At 38.5% G+C, this 22,166-nt stretch overlaps 1 protein-coding gene across 8 annotated transcripts in view; it reads right to left on the bottom strand.

The window, feature by feature from the left end:
* The window catches only part of SHANK2 (SH3 and multiple ankyrin repeat domains 2), a 330,073-nt gene that overhangs the window by 140,982 nt on the left and 166,925 nt on the right, over positions 1-22,166 (bottom strand). For 7 of the 8 annotated variants that reach the window (XM_028728438.2, XM_077929335.1, XM_028728444.2 and 4 more), the window contains one exon: positions 8,441-8,516. In XM_028728438.2, coding sequence (XP_028584271.2) covers positions 8,441-8,516 — 76 coding nt within the window. Of the gene's footprint in view, positions 1-8,440; positions 8,517-18,337; positions 18,869-22,166 lie in introns of those variants that run through there. The other variant, XM_077929354.1, reaches the window with a different exon arrangement.

Raw genomic sequence — 22,166 nt, 5'->3', positions numbered from 1 at the left:
TGTGAAAACAATTCACACAATAAAATAAAGTGTAGAGGAAAAACAAAACAACAAAACTAAGGAACAGGAAAGCAGTTCCAACTAACATTTCACCTAAAGTATCTGAGCCAAAAGGATGCTATAAACCACATACTGGGATAGTGTACATAAAGTTCTCCAGGAAATGAAATATGAATATATATAACATTATTATATAAACCATTTAATTGTATCATAAACTTGTTGCAGGAGAAGCAATATTACTAATATCTTCCAAAATGCTGACAAATTGGAGTATGCTATTGGCTAACTAATGTAGAGATCTTTGGTATGGATTTGAAACATCCATCCCCGGAAGGTCACATTTAGATTAATATCTTATGCGATCCATGTAGGAAGCAGAAAACTGAAGGTTGCAGATAACCCCGCTTTAAGGTGATTTCTAGAGTAAATGTTGTAACATGAAGAACATTTTCTACCACTACAGGATTGTGGAGAGGTGTCTATTTATAGCTTTTCCCCCTGTTGCAATGAACTCAAAAATGAGTGGATGATTCTAGTAATTAACGACTTCAAGATTAATATAGACCCTGCATTTGATTGATTGCATTTCCCTGGGCACTGATCATCTAGTTGAGCAATCTGGTACTATAGAACGTAGCACTGAAATAATTCAGGAAGGAAATGTTAATTACTTGTTGAATACCAATAGTGCATTCAACCCTGAATTAAAAACAACCCCCACCCCCAGACACACAGTCCCTAGCTCTAAACTATTTAGAACCGTCAAAGCTACATTATCACTTACAACTTTGGAATAGTTTTAGGTTGCAATAAAAGGATGCTTTCAGACATTGGTGGCAGCCCGGGTCTGGTTGACCAGAGTTGCTGCCAACAGAGCAGCACGCAATGAGATGTGGGGAGGAAACAAACCCCAATCACGTACTGTGTCAGCCTTTTTATAGGCTGCAGCTGACCTGAAAACAAGCTTGGTCAGCTAGAGCTCATAGAAAAGAAAAGATGACATGACAGAGTGAACACTGTTTATATTGTCTCTTTTTTCTATCGTATGCTGAAAGTGGATTCATGTTGCCACAGATGCTTGGAAGGATATCTGAAACCATTCTGTATTAACTTAGCAAAGTATTTTAATATCACTGTAACACTAGCTAGTATTACAAACACATGCTATTACTCTCATAGATATGATCAGAGTATTTTTTTTGGGGGGGGGAGGTCATGGTTGGTTTTGGAAGTCTATTAAAAGAATGCAAATCATTGCTGAAATTGAGGGTGGGGGAAGTGAAGCTTTTATTTTCACACAGCAAACACTACAGGTATGGTTTTACCAACACCTGAGGAATTTTGCATCTGTTAAAGTAGGATTTTCATTTTTCTTGTTAAAAATATGCTATTTTCAGTTTTAAGCAGGATTGATAATAAAGCACTAAACATTCTAATTGGAGAAGCATTCCGTTTTTTCAAAAACAACATTTGATAAAACAATTTATCAATGCAAGCTCTTAAATGTGAAACTTTCTTAAAGAAACAAAAATACCAGGGAATGTTGAGGGAAATGGCCTAGAAATTACTCCTGTTCCAGGTAACTAAGATGATATTGCATAAACTAGTGTAACACTGATGCACTATTCATTTGCACGCACACATTTTAATGAAGACTTGTATATGACATAAAATTCTTAAGTACAGCAGAAAATAAGATTCTACTTCCATTGAAGTAGAACACACCTTACTTATATGAACACACCTTACTGTTTCTTTAAGGCAAGTGTCAGTAGGTGTGTATTCCAGAATCCAGCTTTGTAATTTTAGTTGCTAGCTGCCTACAGACAACAGCAATATTTAGGGTTGGCAGTCTGCAGGGAAGCAATCCCAAACAAGCACATAGTTAAGCTAAGAATGAGGTAGGCAGTCAATCTGTAACTTGTTCTGAATGAGTCAGAACAGAAGCATTACTGGACTAGGTGGAATCCTACTGAGCCTTGAGTTACCACATCCCTTCTAAATAGGCAGTTGCTTTATCAGCCTCCAGCAATGTGGTGATAGCATGACCCTGAAGGACCAGGTGCGCAGCCTGGGAGTCATTTTGGACTCACAGCTGTCCATGGAGGCCCAGGTCATTTCTGTGTCCAAAGTTGCTGTCTACCAAATTCACCTGGTACACCGGCTGAGACACTACCTGCCCACAGACTGTATCACCAGAGTGGTGCATGCTCTGGTTATCTCCCACTTGGACTACTGCAATGCGTTCTATGTGGGGCTACTTTGAAGGTGACTCAGAAACTCCAACTGATATAAAATGTGGCAGCTAAAGTGTTGACTGGGAGTGGCCGCCGGGACCATATAACACCGATCAAAGAGGATCTTCACTGGCTCCCAGTACGTTTCTGAGCACTTTAAAGGTGCTGACCTTTAAAGCCCTAATAGCCTTGGCTCAGTATACCTGAAGGAGCATCTCCACCCCCAGCACTCAGCCCGAACACTGAGGTCCTCCTCCAAGAGTCTCCTGACAGTTCCCTCACTAAGTGAAGCGAAGTTACAGGGAACCAAGCAGAGGGCCTTCTCATCAGTGGTGCCTGCACTGTGGAACGCCCTCACATCAGATATCAGGAGATAAAGAACTACAGTACATAAATTTTAAAAGACATCTGAAGACAGCCCTGTATCACTATGTTTTGATATGTAATGTAAGCTGCCCAGCGTGGTTGGGGAAACCCACCCAGATGGGAGGGGTGGTATTATTATTATTATTATTATTATTATTATTAATTCCTTCCTGGATCTCCAGATGTAATTTTCTTCTACTAAAAGCATAAGGGAGGTTATTGTGGTCCACTCACTGCTGATTTTAGAAGAAAATACACTGGCATGGTTTTTTTAAAAAAACAACAACAACACCAAAACAGCAAATACATACATTGACGCTTAGGCGGCCAAACCACATGATCCTATGATTACAAATGCCAACAGAATCAAGTTTGCTTATGAAATTCACTTGGTTTAGGACAGCACAGCTGAAGATTAGCCAGTGAAATTTTTTGGCCTATTTTATCTTCCTGTAGTTAAAGGAGGATGTCTTAAATCAGTAAAATATTTTTGACTGGGTTTCTACTTCGGGAAAAGCTGAAACTGCTCCACAAACATGGGCTCAATAAGCTTCTGTCCAAAATAGGTTATTATAAACCAGCCTATAACCTGCTTGTCTTCACAAGGATAGTTTCTTGAGCTGCAATCACTGTCTCTTTAGGTCCAGATTGACTCATCTCCTATCCAAAGAAGCACTGGCCAGAACTGAATTCCAGTCCCTTGATTGACTATCCTAGATATGAACTAGAACATATTAGACTTCCTGGAAGCAGGCACAGGAGTGTAAAAGCATGACATCAAAGTGATAAGAGTTGTAATTGGAAAATTCTCTCATCAAATTTATAGCCATTATTACCAGATTTACACTGCCACTTTATTATGGACCATTGGAAATGGTCCTAGAGCCTGGCGTTCTAACCGAGTTCACAGAAATGAACTGGTGATCCTTTCTTTGAAGAAAATGATCATCACATATAATACATCTGATTATAATTGAGCAGATATTATCTCACAAAATATAAAGAAAAGCAACATTGTGAAAATTCAGATAAAATACCAAATCTAGGAAAAGAAGCATAAAGAGATACGGAGAACAGATTTTAAGCCATATTTAAATAGCACCAGTTCTCTCTTCAGTCATAGCATAATGTTGTATTGTAAGCATTCAGGTAGCATTTTATAACAATGCAGTCAGCAGATCCAAAAGCAGTTGTCCAATCACAAAAGACAGTAGTAGTAACTACACACACACACACACACACACACACACACACACCCCGTCAGTGTTCGAAACCCCCATTGTTCTAGGCGCATTTTGCGATAGGGGATTTCATTAGCGTGAGCAGGTTCTGAGCCTAAGATTTCAGATTAAAACTGCAGAGTGGAAGGAAAGGAGGACCTTTTTCTTCCTCCTCACTTCCAGCTACTCTCTGAAGACTGGAGAAGAGACCCTCTTAAGAATATTAGGGGGTGGGCAGGGGAAGGACCATGTGAAAAATTAACAATAATATTTTAGCTGCAGTTCATTCGTTTTTAGCTTTGTATTCTTGTTATAAAAAAGCACTCCTAGACATTCAGTTGTTGCACCTATAATGTAGGTTTAAGGTGCCTTTTAGCTCCTAGCTTTCATATCTCAGTTTCTAAACACTGTATATACCAGTACTAGTGATAGTAGCTAAGCCTATATTTTGACCCCCACTTTTGAAAAGTAATGTCTGTGTGAAAGTACACAAGCTTATATATTCACATATAAAAAGTACAAAAATCCAGGTTCCCCTCTTTTCTTCCCATCCCCTAGCAACTGCCTATGCTAAAAATAGCACAAATATCATGAGAGACAGGGCACAGAGCCAGGTGGAAGAGTTAAGTCCCAGCTTCACATCCAACAAGTATGATATACCAAACTTTGGGATAGGGTGAAAATCACAAATTCGAAGGAGGCACTTGGAAAAACTGATTGGAAATGGATTCAGTTAGACATTCACTGTCTTCAGGATGAACAAGTCACATCTTCCTGTCCACATCCTCAGGTACCTCAGGCTGAGGCCGATCCAAGCATAAGTGAGAATGCTTCATTACAGTAATATTCTTCATTACAGTAATATGCATGCTCAGAGGACTGCCAAATGATGAGGTGTGTACAAATGGTAAATTAGTGAAAGCTGTGAAATTCCAAATTTTGTAGCAAAGGTATGATTGGACCCACCACCATTCACTCTCTGCTTAATGAGAATCTACTTCTGAGAAAGTTGTTTCTAACCAGGCAGGAGAAACTGATATTTGTCAATATCTCGTTTGGTTTTTGTATAAACCACCAGGTAACATGGAAAAAGGATGGCTAAAAATCTTGATTACATGTAAGGGGTGGTTTGACTTACAGACAGGCCAGCTCATCATTACTCGTTTTTGAACTGCATTTGGAAATGGTGTGTAGCACACTCATTTTTTTCAACTTTTGTCACCCATCCAACCAGTCAACCACAGTGTTACAAAAGCATCATTCCCCCTCCCCACAAGCCACTTTGACACAATTTAATGACAAAGATGATACCAAGTGATGTTCACATCAGCTTCAGAAGGCTTCTGGATGTGTACACACTAGGTGTTGTTGATGAGATGGAGATGTTTTTACCCTATGCAAACGTATTCACACCTTGGCTAGAGACAAATTAGGAACGGCTTAAGAACTCCAATCAGTGTGAAGCTGGTTTGAGAAACAACGCATCAAACTGTAGTATTTTATAACCAAGTGCAAGGTACATATGCATTTTGGATAACATTGTGTAAACACTGCATAAAACCCCAGCACTGGAAATGCAGTGAATCCATAGTAATCGGGAGTGTGAACACAACCTAAGATGACACCAGTGGCAAATGTGAGTACAATTCCCTACATGTTTCCCACCTTCCTGTCCTAGCAATCCACTCCAATCATGTCACAAGATACACTGTCCTTTCTCTGCCCCCTTCTGGCCAAAGAAAAACAGCAGAAACTATTGAAATCCCTTACCAAGCTGTCAATAGCAGAACTATATAGCACCCTAGTTCTGAGCATTACACCTCTCTTGAGCATCAGGCCTCTCTTGAAGAAGGTCTTTTGCATTGCCCTTATAACTGAGCAGGGCCTCCATACAGCCCAACAATAGAACAGTACTAAAACACTTCCTCCCAACTTAGTTTCAAAGACTCCACCAGGCCTTAAATTATCTCATCATATAAAAAACAGCAGTGGCTGTACAGCTCTCTGCAGTCATTGGAATACCAATTGTACAATTTTTCAATTGCCCTAATTTTAAAATGTGCAAAAGTACTAACTATCCAAAACAGGCTGTGGAAAGAGAAACATAATATGCAAGAAAAAAAAGGACAAGACTTAGAAAGAAACATGAGACAATCTCTCTAAGGAAACAAGAGCAGAAAACTGTATGACTTATTCACAGGTCCTCAGGTTCAAAGACAAATATAGTACAATTTATTCCCCAAGATTCTAGACAATTAACAACAAAGCCTTATAACATTGGCTTCCCAACTTCCTGTGTCACATTTTGTTTGCACACCAAGTGCATTTTTCAAGAAATCAAATGAAATGCAGAATTGTGTGCTCTTTTTAGGCAACAGCTACTAGTCAGAGAGCAAATTTGGGTGAAGCCAACAGCCTGTGAACAACATCATCCCACTAGTCCCCCTTCCGAATGCTAAAATTGCCAATTAGGAAACTCCCCTAGGTAACTTGTTTTGCCACACATAAAGGTTCACCACTTTGGGGCTGGTAAATTGACTGCTCAAGTAGTCACACAGACCTATCACAGATTGTAATGTGTATCTCTTTTCAAACATTAAGAAGCAACACAGATGAGGTGATTGGTATGTGAATAAACTGGCTGAAATCCAGACACTGCACATTCGCTCAGCATGAAATTTCTATTATTACCAGATCTTTATAGTGCAGTTTTGATAGCTCAAAACAGTGAATGCAATAACTTAGTGATGCTTGGAAATATCTGAGGGAATATTATAGGTCCAAACTGTCCCTCCAATACACAGTTAACAGTTCCAGGTAGCAGCAAATTGTAACTAGCTCCCAGGGATTTGTTACTACAAATGGTAACAATGAAGCGTAAACCTGCCATTGTCTTACAAGAATCCAAGTTGTTGAAAACATTATATTATGCAAAAGCTGCCTGTATTAGTTTTGACATCTGGATCTCTTCTCTAAGATAGGAAATTTTACCCTGACAAGCTTTTCCTTGGCTTTCAATATATTTGAACATTTCTGCCTCTTTCCCTCAGCATATTTTTTCCATTTCTGTTGTCTCTCTTCCTAGATGGGAGGTGGCCAAAATTACATGCAATGACATGATCAAACACTTAGTATATCTAGACACTCAGCAGCATTTGTATTGTTTTACATTCCTTTCAGAATGCATAATATTTTGTTCTGTCTGCACCCCCGCCAATGCAATCAGCTGATAGCCTTGAGGAGTTTCCACACAACAATTCCTTCTAAGCTGGTGTTAGCCAATTCAAAATGTTTTCATGTGTATGTATTTGTTGCTATTTTCTGCCAGAGTTGCCCACAGTCCCAGTTTCATGAAAGCCTTCACAGTCTGCTTTTGAAAGCACTGTCTTAAAGCGTTTGCTTCTATGTGCAAATGTTGCTGTTAATATATTTATTTATAAAAATGTGTGTACAGTCGTACCTCAGCTCCTGAACACCTTGGGAGTTGAACATTCCGGCTCCCGAACAATCGAAAACTGGAAGTGAGTGTTCCGGTTTTCAAATGTTTTTTTGGAAGCCCAACGTCCAGCGCAGCTTCCGCTATTGTTTCTGGTGTGTCTGCGCAATCGGGAACCAATTGGAAGCTGCTCCTTGGTTTCTGAATGTTTCAGAAGTCAAACGGACTTCCAGAATGGATTCCGTTTAGCTTTCGAGGTACGACTGTATACTGCAATTTCAGGAGGGGTGAATCAAAGAAATCTGCAATTATAGTACAATAAAAACCCACTGAAGGAAAATGTGACAAGAAATGCTTTGTTCAGCCCACCTGCATTATGCAATAAGCCACATGCATGTCCTGTGCTCCAACTAAATACATATAGTAACAACTTCAGCTGAATTACAATTTGTCAAACAATCACTATTAATTTCAATTTCATTTACTCAAATACATGTACGTCACTCAAGTTGCAGAATCTGAAGCACCTTCTCTTGCTTCTATTATTATGTGGTTGCTGCAACCCAAAAATACGCATGTGAAGTAATAGGAACTAATCAATGGGGCCTAGGCTATGATTGATAGAATGCCAGCAAAAAAAGCATATCCTGCTGTACAGAAATGGAATTATTTCAATTGGCATTAGGATGCAAATCCAAAAAGGGGAACTGACAGAAGAGAAAAAACAAAAAAGGGAAGCATCTTGAGATGAAAGGCGAAACAATGGGAGTAGAACTGTAGGGCCTGTATTTTTGTTCCTCATATGGATCCCTACAGAGGAGCAACTTTCTTAAACATCCAACGGTCAGGAGTAAGAGACCACCCAAAGATGATCCCCCAGACCTTACAACTAGAAATGACAATAGTGTGCCCCACAAGGCCTCAAGCCATTAGTGCCCTGGTGAGGGAAGAGAGTGCCTTGATAACACAAGTGCCTTGGTTCAACCAAACAAGACAATTTAGAGTACATAAGGTGTTTGGTTGCTCTCTGTTCTAGTGAAAGGCATGATAGAACAAAAATAGCTTTGAGACAGAAGGGAGGTTGAGGGTGCTCACACCTTTTTGAACTCAGAACACCAAGCCAACACTTACAAAATATTTCAAGTATTCAAGTATGAAAAAAAAAAGCAATCTCTTACCTTGAAGCATCAAAGCTGTCATATGATCCAACAGTATAGTGTCTAAACAATTTCTTTGTTCTGTCTGCTCGAGTTTCTGTTCAAAATGAAGAAAGAATATACTTAATTAAAACTTTCAATTGTCAAGAGACATAATCACGTGCTCTCTTGTTTCATAAATTACCATTACACTTTTTTTCTTTTTATGGGGGTAGGGACTGGAGGGCGAGACTGCTGTCTCTTATCAGTGCTGTTGTCCCAATATTTACCTTTATTAATTTAGGCTCCTACAAATACTACACTTAATTGTTTTTATAAATATTTATACATAAATGTATAAAAAGAAATTCCAAATCATACTTAAAAATTAAATATGCAGTAAATTAATTCATGTCTGAGAGACATGTCATAACACATAAAAGGGAGCATTATGGTAAAATATCCTTGAATTTTTGACCCAAACTAGAGTGCACTACTCACAGCTTCTGTGTGGCCTGAACATTCACCACAGTCAAGGCAAAAGCCCAAAAGTTGGTTTTTAAGGCTTAACGGAGCTTGTTGTACATTCCCTCATCCCAAATGACTCCTTAAAGCAGAGGTATGGCCTCTTATGGACAAGGTGGAGGATTTACAGAACTGTATGTCTGAGTCCAAGTGTTACCTTAGTTTGGGGAGGCACAATTCCTTTGCTCAGGAGCTTCCCTGTCCTTCGGGGATAGCTTTAAAACACAGCTTTGAAGGCTTTTGCACAGCTATGTGTGAGTTCAGATTAGAGTCCATGCCCTCCCCCGCAAAAAATAAAATAATGGAAGGAAATTTTAGGAGCTGTGTGAAAGTGATAAGGCAACATGGTTATGCACATCACATGCCGGTACACGTGCCACCAATATTAGTGAGGAGAGATCTCCCAGGGGAGGCAAGCTTTTCCCCCTGAAAGCTCTTGAAGAAAGCTCCTAAGTATCAGGCTAATTCTCAGCTGAGTCCAGCAGAGTTTGCCATCACTTGTTTTAAAGTGTGGAGTCACATAATGGCCAGTCTTTAAGGTGAAATCCCACTCACCCACTGTATTCACTCTGACAAAACCTGTAAACTCTAAAATTATTATTTGACTCTTTGGAGGAATCGGTTGCAGCAGCAAAGTAATTTCTAAGGTATGATCTCACCCTTCTATTATCGTACTGAAAGTGGGTGGGAGCAAACGCAACATGTAGTTAGAAGCAGTACTGCTCAGCTACCTAACATGTATAAAGCAAGCATTCCACAGTGTTCATTTCAAACTTCCTTTAAATGCATTTGCAGGATACTGTATATTACTAGCGGGGGGGGGGGGGGCAGCGACACACAGAATCAAAAGGATGAGACAATAGTACATAGCTCTTGGACTCATAGTACATAGTACTTCCAATCTCCCTCATTAAATGGAGATGCAAAGAGATAATGAAGGGGGGGGGGAGGGACGGAAATAAGGGAACTGTCTTAAAATGGAAAGCAACTTCAGAAGCTGTGTGATATTTTTAAATATAATTTCTTATTAAGGGTTTTGGAAAAGGGTAGCATTAAAAAATCATGACAAAGACATAGGAGAAATCGCAACAAAGTTAAGTCAAAGAAAAATTAATCAATGAGCATTGCCTGTTCTAATTATTCTGTCTCTTTTCACAGGAGCATGAAGATGCAGGATAGAGTTCCAGAGATACCGTTTCACTGAATTCAGATATCAAGTCTTCCTCATGTGAAGAATTCCACAAGCTTGCGTATCTTGCTGGTGTATTTGGGGCCACTGTCCTCTCATTTATGTATTTAAACAAAACTGGATAAAATGTGCTCTTTTTTGTCAGTTCTCTGTCAAACTGGACTTTTTGGGTTAGCGTTTCTGAGATAACTGGTAGCCATGCTCTTTTTCCCCATTCCAAATTCCTGCCTTGGTTTCTTCCAAGTACTTCCAAAAGTGTGCGACAGTCTTGTCATCAGCAGATTAGCAGTTAATTATTTATTCTTGCATTTTATATTTTGACCATACCAGGTATTTAGAATCACTAAAGTGGGGGTTGATAATCTATATTGGTGAGTAATCTGGGGCATTTGTTCAGATAACTGACTCCAAAAGCCTGTTAGCAAAAATGCCTCAATGGAAAAGGGTTAATAAACCTCTCATCCAGCACAAGTACAATCATATTTTTAAAAGTACTTAAAGAGTGAAAACAAAACAAAACAAGAACCACATCTTTACAGGAAATAAAACCAAAATTAGAAAAAGCATAAACTCCTGTCTTCGGGATATATCCAATATAGTTTTCCCATTTGTGTAATGTAAGGACTTCCGCCTGCACAATGAAACTTCCTCTCCCCTCCCTGCCCACCCCCATCTGCTCCTACATTTTGTGAGTTTCAGTTTGTCTGGATTTTTTGGTAGAGGGAAAGGGCATGCTGTTGTTTAATTATAGCTACACTAAAATCCTGGATGGTCCCATTTCCATTGTCTTCCAGGAGTCTAGGGAAATTGAGCCAGATTGTGGAATTGTCAGCCTAGTAGGTTTTTAAAAAAATTGATGTCAGACATGTAATTACATTACCATAATCCTTTCCCCACCCCCACCTCACTGCAATTTATCCAGTCTGATGTCACATGATGTGTTAAGCAGCTGACCCACAATGTGATTCACAAATCCCCCCCCCCCCGTTTTCTACTCTTATAGCAAGTACACAACATTCTGCTGTTCCTTGTTCCAACGTAAGCAGATTTTAGAGAAATTATTGTGAATTATGAGTAATTTACAATAGTATGTTGTTGGCTAAACGTCTTGCCAATACAGTAAGCATCACCCTAATAAATTCTCAAACACAGTCGTATTAACCTATTGACATCTAGAATACTGCTCTTAAAACACAGACAAGAGCATGCCATTCCTTTAGGGAAAACATATTTTCAACTTGAAAGGAAACCAGATTTACATCTTCAAAAGATACCTTAACTATATAGCTAAAAATGTACTGCTGTATTTGCTCCTGTTCTTAAATTTTGAACTCTTGTTAACCCTAAAGTTGGAATAGTTCAATGAGCAACTTCTGAGATGTAATAGTTATAGAAAATATTAAGCATAGCAATTGACACCCAAGGCTACCACTAACATTGATATCTGTAGAATGTCTTGAAGTAATTTACTTGAGAAAATAAGGAGAGTTGGGGAGGGGTTTGTTTTCTTATTTGCTTTTTCCCTTTCTAGCGTTTGCACTGCAGTCCATTTCAACAGCTGTATGCTAGTCACCAAGGAAACTACTGTGGGCTGATCTTTGATTGGATATGTTGTCAGTGTTGCCAGAGTTGTGGGCAAAGTTTAGTGGAAGAATGCTACATACACTTTGCATATTTCTGCAGCAGGAAGCAGAATAATAAGATTGCCAAAGGTGAGGAGGGCGTTTTGTGTTTTAATTGAATTCAGTGGGTATACTATGGCACAGGCACACTTGGTTACTTCTGTATTGTACACATTTTGGAATAAAAGACTTCTCATCTCCCAGTTAGCATGTATATAGCACTCTGCATAACCCCTCATATCAGGATATCACACAAACAAGTACTTGAGAAGAAACTGTGTAACAGCAGAAGATGATTTATAGAATATTTTTGAACAAGAAACTGTGAGCTAAAAATAAAATAGATATATTTTCACTGAGTGGGAAAGAGGATTATGGGGTGCCAAATGTAATGTACAACTGGTGGGTTAACATACTCCCACCACTTTCAACTTTCTGTGGCTACTGGACATGTTTAGTCCTCATTTGGTTGTTGGGAAGGAAGAGAGTGCTGCCTTTAGATTTGAATTTTAAAATGCAGCTTTTACATACATACACGCATGCATACATACATACATACATACATACATACATACATACAGTACATGTACGTATGTATCACTACAAACTATGCTTTAAAATATAGTAATACATAAAGTTTTATTTTTTTATTTGCAAGTGTAACAAAAACAGCTAATAAATAATAGTTCCTATGGTAGCAACAAACTATGAAAGCAACAACACAAAGCCCTAGTAAACTGGCATTAACAGTAAGACTTATTATATTAGCAACAACAGTGGGTTATGTGAGTCCTTCTGCTGGCTAAGAGACTCATATTGCAAGGATGGAAAGACAAACATCCACCATCTCTCTCCTGGTGGCTTGAAGATCTCACTGCCCTTTCTATATCAGAACGCATGGTTTATAAGCATCAATCTCATTTAGGTACCTATTTTGACTGCCTGCCCCATCTGGCCCTCACCAGGACCCTTCTCTAAATAAATAAATAAATAAATAATTTTTATTTATACCCCGCCCTCCTCGGTCAGAGCTGGGCTCAGGGCAGCTAACACCAGTAAAATTATAGTAAAAACATAATGGGGGAAAACAATTTAAAATACAGGTTAAAATGCAATTTAAAATGCAGCCTCATTTTAAAATTAGCCCATAGATCAAAACCACAAGGGGAGGGAAACATAAGGGTCAGACTGAGTCCAAAGCAAAGGCCAGGCAGAACAGCTCTGTCTTGCAGGCCTTGCGGAAAGATGTCAAGTCCCGCAGGGCCCGTCTCTTGTGGCAGAGCGTTCCACCAAGTCGAGGCCAGTGCTGAAAAGGCCCTGGCCCTAGTTGAGACCAATCTAACCACCTTGGGGCTTTGGACCACCAAAATGTTGTCATTTGTGGACCTTAAGGTCCTCCGCGGGGCATACCAGGAGAGGTGGTCCCGTAGGTACGTGGGTCCTAGGCCGCATATCCATTGCTGGAAGCTGCAGGAGGGGAGAGTGGTTGCTCTCTGCTTGGGTCCTGTTTGCAGGTTTCCCGCAGGCATTTGGTGGACCACAGTGAGAACAAGCTGCTGGATTAGATGGGCCATTAGCCTGATCCAGCAGGCTCATTTTATGTTCTCTACCATACAACACTGTCACATCTGTAATTAAAGGAATATGCATTACACATCCCATCCACTCAATGGTTCCCTCTGCAAATACTGGCGTAGTGGAAGCATGATCACTTCAGCATCAATCTGAGGAGCACTAGCCTATTTGCATATGCTAATTGGTATGTATAGATGCAAATGGTAGCATCTATACATATCAATTAGAAAATAAAAAAGAAGTATCAAAAGAAAACACAAATTCTGCTGCTTGCTGTCAGAGCTAAATCTGATCTATAAGGTGCCAAGAGTATTTTCTGGGACAGGACACTGTATGTGAACTGGACTCCCTACCCTACCCACAATCAATTGGGAAAAACTGCTGTTTTCATACATATCAAAACTAAAATGTCTTTTCTAACATGAGTTCATTTGTCTCTGTCATTCTGTGACACACCCTTCCCCTCCGCTTGCCTGCCATGTGACTATTGCATAAGTCCCTAGGGAAAGGTGGGAGTCAGGGTGTCACTGGCATTGCTTTACTATGTGTCCAGCCACCTTTTAAGGAAAGCTAATATTTTAAATAAAAAGCTTAAGGTGTTTTTTTATTTTGAGAGAGAGAAGGAGAAGCAGGAGATCCAGAGTACAGAACAAAACACTTGGTGCTTTGGGATAACTCAATAATGTTTTCTCTGAGCATGCACTGTCTAGTGGTACCTCAGGTTAAGTACTTAATTCGTTCCGGAGGTCCGTTCTTAACCTGAAACTATTCTTAACCTGAAGCACCACTTTAGCTAATGGGGCCTCCTGCTGCTGCCGCACTGCCGGAGCCCGATTTTTGTTCTTATCCTGAAGCAAAGTTCGTAACCTGAAGCACTATTTCTGGGTTAGCGGAGTGTGTAACCTGAAGCGTATGTAACCTGAAGCGTATGTAACCTGAGGTACCACTGTATACCTTTGCCACCAGTTGTTCCCATAGCTTTAATGGGGCAAGGAAACCTTAACAACTTTTGAACTTTTGCTAAAATTTTGCCAAACCAGAAAAAGTGTGCCTTCATTGACAAGCCTGAATGAAATACATCAATCGATTTCAATGAAATGGAAAAGCAAAATGATACGCCTATTAAAAAAAAACTAGGGAGAAGAGGTCAATGTGTCAACTTTCACCATTTTGTACCTGTGGCAATTTTTATACAATCACTTTGAAATCTGGTGCATTTTTAACCTTATCAGATAGATCATATGTCAGGTGGCATTTTATAAGCTGTAGAATTTTGAGACTTATAATAATGTATTTTTTAACAATTATTTTCTTTTACTGGTTGCCTTAAGGGGGCTTTTCCTATCCACAGAGCAAAACCATAATTATATCAATATATTAAAATTAGATTACACTTGCTACTGCAGAAAATGACATAAAACACTAAAAGAAAAAAACAGTCTGAAAAATTAGTTTCCGTGGAAAGCATTGGACAACTTCCAGTGAGGCCTAACCATTTGCGGAATGGTATTTATGCAACAGGACTTCTCTCCCCCCTCCGACAGCCCTCCTTGTGCCCTCATAGTCTGCTCCAGAGGGTCCCTTAACCCTCTGGGAAAGATACAGGGGGCTGCAGGAGGGGAAGAAGTCCTATTGTGCATACAGCTGCTTGATCACAACATATTGGATCATAACCATTCTCTAAAATATGTTCCATTCTGTTTAACTTAATATGGAGCAGTATGAATGTTATGTGGCCAAATGGAACAGAAGTTTGTAAATAGAAAAAAACAAATAATTTTTTATTCTTGAAACTTTTGCCAATTTTTAATAACCCTCAATATCAGAAAGCACTGACGTGATAGCGATACAATGGCATTTACCTTATTTGAAATGGCAGCAGAACTACAAAATTAATCATGGCAGACACTAGTGTTACGCAAGAGATAAAGGTGATTTTTACCATTTGTAATGGTTGTAGAGGTTTTAATTTTGGGGAAAACCAAGATGAAATTTATGAGATTAAAATAATCAGAGATTATCCGGTCTGTCTCATTAAATTATGTTTAAATTGATACTTCCATAAAAATGCATGTGTCACTGTTGTACACATTAATAGCTGAGAGGCTGACATTAATCAGGCACTGTAAAATGAAAACAACTCAAAAAAAGTGAGTGGCTTTAAAAGGTTTGGGAAATGCTTATTATAGTTCATTTAACTGCTTCCCAAACATCACCAAGACAATATATTTGTATAATGGGTTTGGAAATCAACTATTTCTTGTATTTCAAGTATAGATCATCAGTTTTAGAATGTGTGATTAGAATTTCAGGGGGTGGGTTGTCAAAATATTTTTATTTATATATACAGAAAGTTTTCAATTAAAAAAAGAGAAAAGAAATCCACAGGCAGAAGATCATTAAGTGAGAATTTTTAGGTCCTCTTACAATTTCACAAGTTCATGCTTTAATGTAGGAAAATATATACAAACTGCATGTAGAGTGCATGTAGATGGAATCACACCTGCTTTTATTGCGCTGGAAACCATGGCTGGCTGTAGCATTCAGTATGAGTTATGTAACGAAATAGCACAATGAAATGCCACCACAGCGTGAGTTCACATGTTGGAAAACCCAGTAATTCTCTGTGCGCACACAGCAATGCACAAAGGAAGCAGGATATGACTCAAGCACACACAGACAATCTGAGAATATGATTCTGGATATCATATGGATAACAATGTTTAATTAAAAGAATTCTGTCCTATCAGGATTTCTCCCAAGAAGGTGGAGAAGAGAATTTGCATTAGAAGGCATCTATTTTGACTGGTATTTTTCATATTGGCTCTGCTTCTGAAGCAATTTATTGCATACAATATAATTTTCAGCATGCTAAAGTTTGGTGCAGATAACAGATGAAACTTTGCTTACTTTAGAGAAAAAAACTATTCTACAAATAAAATGCTCATATTTGAGAAGGGTAGGTCACAGGTGCGCCTTAATATATAAAACTTGGGGTACACACCTGCCTCTTATTTTATTTTCATCACACTGAACTGTGCCTGAATATGGCACTTAACTTTTATGTTGATATACAAAAGAAGAATGCCATCTATCAGATATGAAAAGGAATGGCACCTGCAGATTCAAGGTTAACACCCACTATCCATTCATTTTTTACATATCATCCATGACACTACTAACTGTCATACTTTCATAGTGAATGGCCAATTCAAGCTGTTAGCATCCTACAAATCCACTGACAACAGTCCAGCTGAAGTGGACAAGATACCCAAGTCCTGTGTTTTGATGAGAAAAACAAACAAAGCAAATAAAAGGGGGAAAGAACAAGGAAGGGTTGTTATTTAGATATAAAACAGAGTACGGACCAGGTATTTGACATTTGTAAATTTAATTTTACTTCTCATTGCTTAATTTGCAATAAATGCTACTGTCTGGTTAAGATACCAACAATCAAAATTTCATTTTTACCACTAATCAAACTTTAAAATAATGGAGGAATCCATTATTTTACTGCACTGACTGTATTTGGTTGGTTATATGAAATATTGGAAGAGGGCTCATATCTATTAACACCTCAAATGATTTATTGTGAAATGCATATTCAAACCATGGATCAGAGAAAGTACAATAGTAGATGTACTGGCTTTCCCCGCCCTCCCCACCAGTCCAAGCACAAACTTACATTCCATATTACATGTCAAAATACCTTCTAAACTCTTATTTTCAAAATATGATACAGCATGAGACACTAGAGCTTGCAGGAGGGAATGAAAATTCAAGAATTTGTTTTCTCAAAATGAAAAGCCTCTTTAACATGAATTTATAATTACAAAGCTGTAAAGATCTGTATAAAAAATAGTAAAAATGTATCATATGTATCATACGCTAATCAAACAGCTTCTTTTAGGAAAGGTAACATTAGAATATTCATTAACAATTCTGCCACAAAGCTGCATTCCTTGTATAAAATCTAAAAAGATGTCTGAAGCAATCTTTAAAGTAACTATATAGGTAACATGATGACATAGCTACTACTTAACTGATTAGTGTTCAATAATTTTTCCATTAAGAATATTAAATGTAAAGTTTACTGCACATTTACAATGCAATCCTATATGTACTCAGAGTTAAGTTCCATTGAGGCTTAGTGCCTGTTAAGTGCTATAGAATTACATCCTTAGTTATAAATACATATTTAACAGTCATTATGGTAGTTTCCTAAGATTGTGAAGCTACATTCTGATGTGCAATATATTGCTGTCAATGCAAGAATTTCTAATTTTTATTAACTTCAAACTCAGTAACAACTTTCAGACCCTGCCAGTGTTATAGAACTATGTCACAAATGCAAACACATTTTGTATTTATTTTCTTTAGATTTTCATCAGCCAAAAACATCGTAAGACTGTTGCTCTTTTATAATCTAGAATACTCTGAAGTTAAATCAGACAAAGAAAAATTGGTTCACGTGAATAATATAAGCACTGGTTGGGGGGTGGGGAGAAAATGGTCCATGTGACAACTGAGATCTATTCAAAAGTGACAAACCAAACATGAATACTTGCCTATACTTCTGAGCTGATTAACGTGTCCTAGATAACTATGTTTCACTCAAAAACAGATTGTCATAACTAGCCACAAACAGCATATTAACAGTTCTTTCCAAAACTGTGATGTCAAAAATTTTAAACATAAATGTGCAAAACCCTAAAAACCCTCAGTTTTTTAAAAAAAGAAAACACACCTTTTTGTATTTTTAAACCTATAAAATACTCTATAGTTTTATTTTAGATTAGAAGGAATTATATAGTTATATAGTTACAGAACTATGAGTCCAATCCTATGCATGCTTACTTGACAGTAAATTAATTAAAGGCTGTTGGCATTAGAATGCAATGATATACGAAACATACACAGTAGAGGTGTACATCACTATGAAATTTTACATCCAATTTTCAGAGCACCTCTCCACATTTAGACCACATAGACACACACACACTTATACTTTTCAAAGTTACACAATACCTCCAAAATGAACTTTCTTCTTGAATCTTGAATTTTCAGCCATGATTTCTAACCTAGATGTAACCATCTCAGTTGCATTTGTTGTGTATTTGCATCACCATCAACATACAAAACCACATTTCCCAGGTTTCAAGTTACTTGAACTGAGTTTTTCAGCCCTATTGTGAATATAGGAATTCTTTCAAGTAAAAAAAGGCTGTTTTAGAAAGAAGGAAAAATGTCTTCAAACTTTTAAATCCATCTTGATACTGAATATGACAAGGACCTTCAGAGATCAAAACATCAACATAAAGCAAGTTGTTTTATACAAGTTGTATGCTCAGCAATAGACTCCATATCCCTCTAGTTTCACACTGTACCATTGGATTTTTCTCCCTCTTTTATTTAAGGTTTCCATGGAAATGCATCAGTCACTAATCTAAATAAGTGCGGGTGAAGGACGCCTGAAAACCTAGAGCAATTACGCATGCCATTAGAGAGGAAAAAGAATGATTCAGCCCAGCTGTACTGTGTTACTAATAGCTATCGTTTCTACATTTTGGTTGCTCGACGCCAAACAAAATCTGCTCTAGCAGCTTTGAAAACCCACTCTGCTTGCCCTGTCTCTAACACGCCCATAATAAAAATAACCTTGATGAGTGCATGTTAGGAGTTAAAGCACTTCAGATGCAAATCCTTTCTCCTCCCACAAATGCCAAATATGCTTGTTTTGCCAGGGCTGTAACACTGTATGTTAATTTCCTCCAGAACATGAGGTTATTTTCAATCCACTAGTACTACAAGAAAGGAGGTGTTTGCTTCTTTGATCTGCATTAAAAGATCTCCAAGCCCTGAATTACAGCCATTTAAATATAAAAAAGCTGAGATGCAAAGGATGTCATTTTTGTTAGTTAACCCAATTTCATTGTCACTGACTGTATCTCAGCGTAATATAGTTGAGCTATAGCATCCAATATATTTTTAGTACAAGGGCATAGGAGTGCTTCCTCCGGTATTTGATGGAGAAAAAGAAGCACATTCCTTTCATTAGGGCAGATGTAGGAAACCTCTGGCCCTCCAGATACTGCTTAACTGCAGGCACAGGCAAACTTGGTCCTCTAGATGTTTTGAGAATACAATTCCCATCATCCTTGACCTGTTAGCTAGGGATGATGGGAGTTGTAGTCCCAAAACATCTGGGGGCCGAGTTTGCCTATGCCTGGCTTAACTACCACTCCCATCAGTGAGCATGGCCAAGGCCAGGGATGATGGGAGTCGTAGTTCAGCAACATCTGAGGGTTCAAAGGTTCCCCACACCTGATTTAAGTGTTTAAGGCAGAGCTTTCCACTTTTCATGTTGGTGACACACTTTTTAGATATGCATCGTTTTGCAACACAGTAATTCAGTTCTACTAGCAAACCGAACGTTAATCTAATGCAGCAGACTGTCAGTGCTTACAACTGAGTTCAAAACAAATGGACAAACGAAAATGGTTATCCAACATAATTGTAGCACCAGGTGGGCAATCCCACCCATTTGTCAAAATTGGCCTGTTATCTCCACCCCTGGTTTATAGTACCCTAGAGGGGGCTGATAGGGTGCTTCTCATGCATTTTTTAAAAAACCTCCTCTCCTCCCTGCATCATATGGAGAATTGTCAGAAGATGTACAAACTTTTTTTTCTCCCTTCACATTCTCTAGAAACCTCCTCACCCCATAATATATACAGTGGTACCTCGGGATGCGAACGGGATCCATTCCGGAGCCCCATTTGCATCCAGAAGCAAACGTAGCTAGCGACAGCACGTCTGCGCATACGTGTGTGGCTTTTCTTCACTTCTGCGCATGCGCGTGACGTCATTTTGAGTGTCTGCACATGCACGAGCAGCGAAACCCGGAAGTAATGTGCTCCGTTACTTCCGGGTTGTCGCGGAGCGCGACTCGAACGTGCTCAACATGAAGCATATTCAACCCGAGGTATGGCTGTAGTTTCTTACCTACCCATCACCCTCAGCTCTCAAGGCAGGTTACAAAATTTTTAAAATACAATATTAGAAATAATTATTTCAGAATTAGAATCAAGAGAGTTCTAAAATATATATCTCAGGTGTCAAAGGACAGGGTAAACATGTGCATTTCAGCACTTCATAACAAAGTATGTTAAGGCTTCAGGAGCATGGGAATGGAAAGTTGTGTTTTATCCCTCTTTATCCCTTCCAAAAAAATCCCACTCCTGAACAGCACTACAATGCTTCTATTCAACACCAGATTCAGATATGCTTGCTCTGCCTAAAAGCAAAACACCAGAATGGTGGCAGGCCATATCTAACCCCCTTTCCCAATTAACTCTTGTGCAATCTCACCACACTTTCACGTGTGCCTCCACATTTCCTATAATTTCCCCAGCAAAGTCCATTTGACCTATTATCTTTTCATCCATTGCCCAAGCTGACAATACCTTCTTGAGCTCTAGTTATAGTCTTATGCTTCTCTCAGTGTAATCACATATGCCAGTCTATTTCATAGAATTAAAATATTCCCACATGTAATGAAATGGAACCAGCCAAGTGTGGCAAATAGGTTACAAAACCTTTATTGGCCTGAACCAGAACCAAAGGAATAACTTCACTGACAGCTGAACTCAAATTGAAATGAAACCAAAATTTTGCAGCTTGACTTCCTTCATTTGAGGGTTTCCTATAAGTATACTAGTAAAGATTTTATATAATTTGAACAATAAAAAATAGACTTGATAAATTATACTAAGGCTCATTAGGGCTCTTGAGGCACTGCCTTTACGCAATCAGCTAGAAGAACTGAAAGAGTGACTCAATAAAGCACTTAATATAGTACTATCTCCCCCCCCCCCCGTAACACTCATTCCTATGGCCAGGATTCTTCTATGTTTACCCAGATGTAAATTCTGTCCTGCAAATGTCTCCTAAAACATTAAAATTCATTTCTGGTCGCTTTGAGCATTTTGACTTATTGCTACTGACCATGGCAATTATCATTCAGAAACAAGTAATAAAGGAGATAGATAATGCATGCTCATCAAAACAGCTCACTGACCTCTTTCTTTCATTGCTCCCCCATCTCTGCCCCAAATATATACATTAGTATAACTATAATGTTCATTTAACAGATCTGAGTATTAGGAAGTCAAAGGTCAAGTTACCTGTCACCATGGGTTCCTCCATTTCTATGAATTCATCTCTTTTTAAGATAGATCTTCTATAGTGAAGGTGCGGTACTAAATAGCCAGGTGAGACCCATAAATGCCTATACTGGATCTGCCCCCCCCCCAATAATTGGGAAAATTAACACATCCCAATACACATGATTTTCTGAAAGAGATGTTTACTCCAAGTGAATAAATTTCATCGTATGGATGAAGCCATTTAAGCAGTAACAGAAATGACAATAAAATTGGGCCCAAGGACAATATCTGCAAACAAGCATCCATTTAACCATATTACATCTGTGTATCACAGTGCTCTGCACAATCAATGTAAGGGAAAGATGAGCACGAAAGTAGAAACTGGAAAACATACCAATGTGGTTAGTATATTGGTAACCAAGGAACAAGAAGTACAAACTCTGAAAACGTTTATAAAGAGCAAAATGTTTTGCTAGACCAATATATTGAAATTAACATAAATGGCAGAATTACTACTACTACTACTACTACTACTATTCACCCAACATTCAATCTAAGCTGAATGCAGATTACATTAATATACAATCTGAATGCAGGTTACATTAATATACAATCATAAAAGCAGATAAAGCAATTACAATTACAAACAAGGGAAACTGTTTCAACTGGAAGAGAACAGTATAAATTCA

The sequence above is a fragment of the Podarcis muralis genome, chromosome 1, assembly GCF_964188315.1.
Source record: "Podarcis muralis chromosome 1, rPodMur119.hap1.1, whole genome shotgun sequence".
Lineage (NCBI taxonomy): Eukaryota > Metazoa > Chordata > Lepidosauria > Squamata > Lacertidae > Podarcis > Podarcis muralis.
This window is presented reverse-complemented; position numbering and strand designations above follow the sequence as displayed.